This window comes from Ictalurus punctatus, chromosome 16 (assembly GCF_001660625.3).
Source record: "Ictalurus punctatus breed USDA103 chromosome 16, Coco_2.0, whole genome shotgun sequence".
NCBI lineage: Eukaryota > Metazoa > Chordata > Actinopteri > Siluriformes > Ictaluridae > Ictalurus > Ictalurus punctatus.
Window position 1 is genome coordinate 13,049,799 of NC_030431.2, and position 8,284 is coordinate 13,058,082.

Consider the following 8,284-nt stretch of genomic DNA (forward strand, 5'->3'; position numbering starts at 1 on the left):
AATGTGTATCACAGCACACCGAGTCTGGGGCTGCGTTCCCATGCTGACCCCTCTCCACCGCCGAAAACACCTCCGATGGGCATGTGAGCATCAGAACTGGACCATGGAGCAATGGAAGAAAGTGGGCGGGTCTGATGAATCACGTTTTCTTTTACATCATGTGGACAGCCGGGTGCGTGTGCGTTGCTCACTTGGGGAAGAGGTGTGTGTATGTTTTTTGTGTCGTGACCCTAGAATATATCTCGTTTAGCTGGAGTATTACTAGAGCTCAACTGCTTGGGAATGGGGACAGTATGTCCCATCTTTTGCTGACCTTCTTTGTGTATGATAAAACAGCAGGGAAGTGAATGACCCACAAATTTGAGGGAAAGTATGTGCCAGATCGCATGCATGTGCGTTAGATTTTCTGTGCGTGTGTGCACATCATCGGATGTATGTGTGTTTATATTAATCTCTACGATTACTCAAAGACGACTCTTGAGATATGGCTTTATGGAGTGCACCACGCTGTTGCTAAAGCATCTGTACAGCTCTATAAGAAACAGTTTTCTGGAGAGAACCTATCTAGAAAGCAAGCAGCTAGTCCTTATTGTGCAGTCCTATTTCAGACAGTTAGTAGTGGTGTATAGTAGCCTATATATAGCTGGCCCACACCATAGTGTGTGTGACGGGTGCAGAAGTGGGTTGAGTTTGTGTAGCCAGAAATGACTACATTGTTGATCTGATTCTGATTCCACAGTGTTGCAGCATTTGCTCCTCTGTCTGGGTTCATTGCTGTTAGTTACCGTTAACTTTCACAGACGTTTTATAGTTATTGCTGTCACTCTCGGGCACATTTATTGTATGAACCTAATCCAACTATTGAAATATTAAACACATCATTTAAGTATATACAGTGCAATAATATTCTGGCTATGTGTTGGAGCAAGAGCTTTTTCTTCGTGTACCTTCTGCTGTCAGAATATAATAGGTTCAAGTTGAAATTGTTTGTTAGATTATTATGATTAGGCTAATAACTAACTCGGTCAGAACTGTGAAAGTGTTGAAAATGGTGGGTTGTGATTTCCAAGTACAATTTCCCAAAGGAAAAAAATAAATAAAATCACAGACCCCTGGCTTCTCGGGCTCCTCGAAACCGCTCTTTAAGAGACCCCCTGTATTAAGGCATTTCCCCCCCTCGTTCTGAGCAGCTTTAATAGCATTTAATGACGGTGCGCTCTCATTCTCTCTTCCCGCAATTCTAATTAGTATTAGCTTTCAACCGGCGCTTTGATGTGTCGTGCAAAGTCCCCGTCCAGATGGCCTCCATAATCGTCTTTTGTTCTTGTAAATATTGACACTCTTTGATTCGGCAAGTTTAAGTAGAGGAAATGAAAGATGAATGTTCTGTTTTTCCTGCCATGTGCAATCTGTCACTAGGCATGGAAGCCCTCGAGATGATTAATCCCTTTTCGTTAATGTCCGATCCATGCCGCAAGGGCGTGTTTCAAAGAGTAGTAAGGTACTGAATCGGTGCGCAAAGTGTGGTTTAAAATAAGAAAAGGAGTTCTAAGGTGCCCGAGCTCGTGGATCAGGGCTGAACAAGAGCATGTGTTGTGCAGCTGGTGGCGATTGCTGCTCTTGTCGCCTCCGATTCAGCAAGCAAAGCACTTCCTCATGTAGTTGGACTGTTTCCACAGCAGGGCCCTGTTTACAGCTTTAGGAAAATAAGCAAGCTTGAGCTGCTGGGACAGGCTTCACCATAGGTGCTTGAGTTCGTATGTGATTGTGTCCATGCGTCAGTGTGTGCCTGCGTCTGTTTCTGCTAAAAGAGTTGCAGTCTATTTAAGGCACTTTGATTTGTATTGGAATTGTGTGTGTGTGTGTGTGTGTGTGTGTGTGTGTTGTTCTTTTTCGAGTTAATTTGTAACATTCCTCCCTCCTGCAGGAGTCAGATGGTCAGGGCTGTCCATTCTGTCGCTGTGAGATCAAGGGCACAGAGCCAATTATCGTGGACCCGTTTGACCCCAGGAACGAAGGCGCCAAGTGCTTCTTTCTGGAGCAGTTTAACTCGCCCATGCTGGATTTAGACGACGACGATGACCGAGACGATTCTTTAGTGATGAACGGCCTGACCAATATCAGGAAGGTAAATGCCCCAATGAGTCATACTATAGTCTGGTTTTCTAAAACAGGATGGGGTGTGATGTTATCATAAATCCAGATACAGAGTTTTATTTGATTTCTTTTTTGTTTGTTTGGTGCATTCCTTTTATACAACAGCAATTTTCCAACAATTACAATTTATAAAATGTATTAATGAACTCTACATGGTGTAGAGTGTCTGCAAGGCATGTTAATTCCTATTATCGCTTATAGATAAGCAGTCATTCTTTACTGTTCCCCCCCAAACCCCGACACAAACAGTAGATTAAGTACTATCCTTCAGACGCTAAATAAGATAGTTACATGTCTCCCAGAAGACAAGAGACTAACAATTTATACCGATCATCCTGTTCAAAAGTTTACACCCCCCGGCTCTTAATGTATCGTGTTGCCTTCTTGAGAATCAGTGAATGTTTGGACCTTTTGTAATAGTCGTGTACGAGTCCCTCGGTTGTCCTCAGTGTGAAAAGATGGATCTCAACATCATATAGTGACTGTTGGAAACGGGTCAAATACGCAGAATATGCTGGAAAAGTAAAGAATGTACAAGATCTGGAGGATTTATCTGAAGAACAGTGGGCAGTTTAACTGCTCAGGACTAACAAGGGACTCATGAACAACTATCACAAAACATAAACACAGTCGTGGATCATCCAGGTAACGACACACAGTATTAATAATCAAGTGTATGTAAACTTTTGAAGGGGGTCATTTTTATAAATCCATCTATTATTTTGTCTTGTGGACTATATGTAAACATCTGTTATGTGAAATAGCTTATTCAGGACAGAACTAAATAAACAACAACATGGGATTTTTATGATCCCGCTTATTTAGTTAACAGTATTAAGATTTAGCAGGCTCTGCAAGGGGTGTGCAAACTTTTGGAAGTGCTGACACTGGCGACTCCTTCCACTAATGTTAAATGAATGTCTTCTTACAGAAAGCGTCACGAAAATCAACGATCGTGTTAACGTTTTAGAAAAACAAAATAATAACAGAAGCTTGTAGCAGCGCAGAGAAACCGGAAAGCACAACGTCGAAGGACACTGCACACTCCTTCCATAAATGCTTCACCGTATCAACAATGATGCATTTTTCTTTGCTAAATAACAGAACACTTTCTTAAATGTTTATTAGCCTTAGATTACGTAGAGCATCCGCCCGTACAAGTCCCTGTGAATGAGCCGTTACTGTAGAAATAACGTGTATGAATGAGCACGTTAACACAAACCTGTGATTTGCCTTGCAGTCAGAGCTACAGTTACTGTACAGAGTCCTGCTGTGATAGAAAATTAATCAAGACTTTCTGACCGATCATATTTGGGGAATTCAGCAGTACTGTTTAAATCTAGTAGTACAGCAAAAGTGAAGAATCCCAGGTTTACTTGGTGCAAGTTTGCGCTTAGTCTGGATATCCCACAAAGGTTTAATGCAAGACGTGCCGAGTTTCTCAGTGTAGAAACAGACACTTATATCCTTATTATTCCATCTTTCATACCTCTTACTCGTGTTTTTTTTTTTTAAAACATGTCTAGGATTGAAGTCCTTCGCTGTGCTCATTACAGATCCGGTCCTTTTTCTCCGTCTTTCTCGCATGCTCCACTTCAAACAAATCTTTCACTTAGGCCCGGTGAGCAGCTCTGAAAGCTGTCTGCTGTAGCGCATAGATCCGCTCCATAGAGGACATTATGTTTTTCACTGGTATAAATGTCAGCCACTTTTAAAGGAGAAAGAAATCTGCCTTGGCTTCCTTGCAGACACATGGAACCCTGCTCAGCTTTATCGAGTCAATTCTTATTTCTGTTAGCAGTGTAAAGAGCAGGTTGACCTGTGACTATATTCATGTAGCTAAATATACTAGACACTTTTTTTTATTGAGTCTCTCTCATATTTATGGACAGGATACTGTAAAATGGAGTGGTCAAAATAAAAAAAGGCATTTTATGATTATTCTATAATTGTTGATGAATTCTTCTTTGTACTTCTACCATTATTACTGTGCTTTGGCTGTAATAATCATGAGGTTTTCCTTATGTGGTCATTAAAGTATCTTTCTCTTTTTGTTTCTCCCCCTTATGCTCCTTTTGTTTCTCTTTCTCTTGCTCATTTTGTTTCACTGTCTCTCGTTTACCCTCTCTAGTGTACCGAGCTCCAGAACTCCCCCATTATGTCTCCCAGCTCTTCTCCTGTAAGCCAGCGCAGGAAACCTGTAGCCGACCATACAGGTGTTCAGCATCTGGGTCTGCCTCCAGTTCCACCCCGTCTTGACCTCATCCAGAAGGGCGTGATCCGCTCACCTGCCGCCAGCCCCACCGGCTCACCGAAGGTGTGTGTGTATGTGGTGGTTTCTAAATGAATGAATGTCATTATGTTACAACACAAATTTTAATGTCGTTCTACTATGCTCTTCGTCCAGGGCTCACCAGGCGCGTCCAGGAAGCAGGACAAGCCGCTACCGGCTCCTCCACCTCCTCAGAGAGACCCTCCTCCACCACCTCCTCCTGAACGCCCTCCTCCCATCCCTCCTGAGAGCAGAGCCGCTTGGCTGGCAGTGCCTTCCTCCTCCTCCGGGCTTCCCCGGGACTTGCCGCTGCCCTCAGAGGCCTGGAGCCCAAAAGATACCAGTCACCTGTCAGAGAGCAGAGCAGGAGTGGAGCGCTCACCCAAACTTGCCCATGTTGCTCCTGCTCACCTCAATGGAAGACCCCTGAGCTGCGGTGCCATCGGCTATAGATCAGATACACACACGGACTGTAGTAAGGTGAGAAACACACTCACAAGCTGGGAGTAGGTATGTGTCACTAATCGCTTATTATACAACCGGTGGATATTTTTGTAGACAGACGCATCAAAAGATCAGTACACCCTGTGATAAGTTTGGGAGGAGTCAGCCTAGGTAGACTACAATACTGAACAGACAATATTATCGGAAAATAATCAACAAAGGGGTAGTCTGATTCCACCTCTAAATTGATTATTTTACCATATCATGTTCCGAGTACGGTGGCTAGCACATGTGTCTCCTCCAGGGTTTGGGGTTCGATTCCCACCTCCACCCTGTGTATGCAGAGGTTGCTCAGGTTCTCCCTGTGCTTCAAGGGTTTGCTCCGGGTACTCGGGTTTCCTCTCCCAGTCCAAAGACATGAGTTGTAGGCTGATTGGCATTTCCTGATTGTGTGTGTGTGTGTGTGTGTGTGTGTGTGTGTGTGTGTGTGTGATTTTGCCCTGCGATGGGATGACACCTTGTCCAGGGCGTCCCCTGCCTCATGCCCCAAGTCCCCTAGGATTGTCTCCAAGCTCCCCACAACCCTGTGTAGGATAAGCGGTACAGAACATTTATGGATGGATGCATGGCTCGTGTCCCGAACTGTTTTATTCCTCATCTGCAACAGCAATTTGCTACTGATTACCCTTTTTATTTTGTAAAGAGTGACGCTTCACACTTTCTATCCATTTCATGCTTCTATTCATTTCATATCACTCCATTACACAGAACATGTTCATTCCTTTTGCCGGCCTTTGCAAGCCGTTTACATGGTGAAATTTTGATGCTGTCTGCTATTGATGGTAGTTTCCTAGTTATACCAGGGGTCAGCCCATGGTATAACTGGGACTTCACCAGTGATGACTTAGAGAGAAAAAAACAAAGTAGTCCCAGTTATACCATGGACTGTCAACTGGTATAACTAGGAAACGTTAGTTATATCAGGGGTCAGCCCATGGTATAATAGTTTTGTAAACCCCTGAACTGAAATATTCTTTTTTTTTTTTTTTTTTTTTTTTTAATATGTATCTCAAGTTCTAGTATTTTAAAGTATGCTTACCGCAAAAAGTGAAAAGGAGGAAAGCGTAATTGAAAGATTGCATTCCGACTGTGGCGCAGGAGCATCGAGGACATTTCGACAGCTGGTATTTGATTTCAAACCGAATTGATTCGGATTATGTCCGTTTTGCTGTGGCGGTAGCGAAATCCCACTTAGCTAGCAAGGTTTGGTCATGTTTAGGCAGACTTGACAGTTTTTACTAGTTAAACTGGCTCCTTATCCGTTATGTTCTTTGCAGACAGGATAGACAAGGTAAGATTAAAAAGCATAAATAAAGCATTACCATGTTTGCTTTTATGAAATACTGTATGTTGATTGATTCGTAATGTTGTTGTGTCAAAGTATGTTAAAGGCAGAAAGCCCTGTTCAGATTTTGTTTGATTGTTTTTTTGTTTTTTTTTCTTTTCTCTTTTTGCCCAGCAATGAATGGGTTGACATATTGGTAGATCTGTTGCGTGTTATATCACTAATATAATTCTGTTCTATAAGGGAATGGAATCTTTACTGCAAACATACTGTAAACCGTGACAAATGATTATTTATTGTGATGGAAAATGTTAGTATCTGAACTCGCATCCTTGCGCGAGTCTGACCAAAAGCAAACACCTCCTTTTAAACAAGCAGTGCAGAACTACAGCTCTGAAGTGATTCAGACCCAGGTCAGGACCGTGTTTGTATCGTTTGGTTGGTAGTTCTCTTGCACTTCTATTTTGAGCAGACAATAGTCAGGATTGCTTAAATCTGTTACTAAGCAACAGGCGAAATATTCGCTCCTGCAGGCTGTTTGGGCCGTGTGTGTCGTGTAGAAGAACAGTGCCTGGCGCTGGAGCAAGAGATGTCTGCATGCATTTAAAAGCAAAACTTTTCACCCTCCCCCTATTTCACGCTTTATTACTCTTACAGAAGTATCAAAACCATCAGGGTGCAGTTGTTGGATGAGAATTTTAGCTTTGGTGTGCTAGCATGTGGTGTGTTCTGTGGGCTCGCGGGTTAACTAGACTGAAACGCACGGACATACACACACGCACGCGCACACACGCACGCACGCACACACACAGAGAGCTCAGTGGGATTGGTGGGTTATGTATTAAATAGGGGCTCTAGTGCCCATCATCCTGAGAGAGGATGTGTGTGGGTGAGGGGGCGGAAGAGAGGAAGAGAGAGCAAGGCAGAGATGGCCACATGTTCTCTCTTTGAGTAGTGTCTTCTTCCTGTTCGGGTGACATTTGAATTCAGAGCTTCATTGGGACTCTCATTAAATATCACCACAGGACCACAATCGTGTGATTTCAGCATGTGCAGAAGTTGTGTGTGTGTGTGCATCAGCATGCAGTGAGGTGAAACAAAAATTAATGCCTGTGGCAAACCTTTATACTTCTGAAAAGGAAACGCAAATGTTAGTACAAGTCCTGATTTCAGATGATGTGCGGAACTGAGCTACAGAAATGTAGGCTACATGAAATAGAGCACTGTTCACTATTCACTCAGTCACACTGGCCTGTAGGGGGAGCTGTGGCACTGCAGCTTTCTTACAGGAGATGATAGAGAGAGAGAGAGAGAGACTGCTCGTATTAACAGGGAATTTGTGTGTGTGTGTGTGTGTGTGTGTTGTGTGTGTGTGTGTTGTGTTTCTATGAAAGCTGTCTGTCTGACTTTGGCCTCATCTCTCTGTAGCTCACTAATGGCCTGCTAACCTCTGAGAGGTATGATGTTCCACCTCAACGCCATTCCCCTCCTCCACCCTCCCTCACCAGCATCAACAACCAGAGGTGAGTATAACATACGCCCACACACACACAGTCACTGGCCTTTTCGACCGCTGGCTGTTAAAACCTAATCTCATAACATTCTGCATTTTTCTCCTCCGGTTCTCCGTCGGCAAAACCCGTTGATTTGCAGATATCCGAAAAGCCTGAGTAACTACACAGCCTTGTAAGCACCTACCCCACGACGCTAGCAGGTTTACAGCTGGATAGGAGAGATATGTCGGTGTATTAACAGGCACAGGAATCATATTAGTGGAAAAGAGATAACATGCACGTTCACACACTGCAGCGCACTTGAATTCATTTCCACAGTTATTACCACGTCTTTATTGTGGTCTTGTGTCAGCAGCACCTCCTCGTTGTGTTTTTCCTTCCTTCATGGAGCAATTGTTCTCTTGTTTTGTGTGTGTAGAGATGCCGCCTTACAAATCAGACATGTGCATCGATGTGTGCTGGCATGTTCAGGCCCGACGAGCGAGTGTGTCGAGTGCGTCGTGCCATTGTTTGGACACGTGCTACAATTATGCAAAAACAACAGGCTCTGTT

The 8,284-nt window shown here is 43.6% G+C and overlaps 1 protein-coding gene across 2 annotated transcripts in view; it reads left to right on the forward strand.

Annotated features, from left to right (window-relative positions):
* Window positions 1–8,284, forward strand: part of cblb (Cbl proto-oncogene B, E3 ubiquitin protein ligase) — a 94,396-nt gene that overhangs the window by 72,492 nt on the left and 13,620 nt on the right. For both annotated transcript variants that reach the window (XM_017488891.3, XM_053687072.1), the window contains 4 exons: window positions 1,928–2,128; window positions 4,289–4,474; window positions 4,565–4,909; window positions 7,647–7,741. In XM_017488891.3, the coding sequence (XP_017344380.1) occupies window positions 1,928–2,128; window positions 4,289–4,474; window positions 4,565–4,909; window positions 7,647–7,741 (827 nt within the window). The remainder of the gene's footprint in view (window positions 1–1,927; window positions 2,129–4,288; window positions 4,475–4,564; window positions 4,910–7,646; window positions 7,742–8,284) is intronic.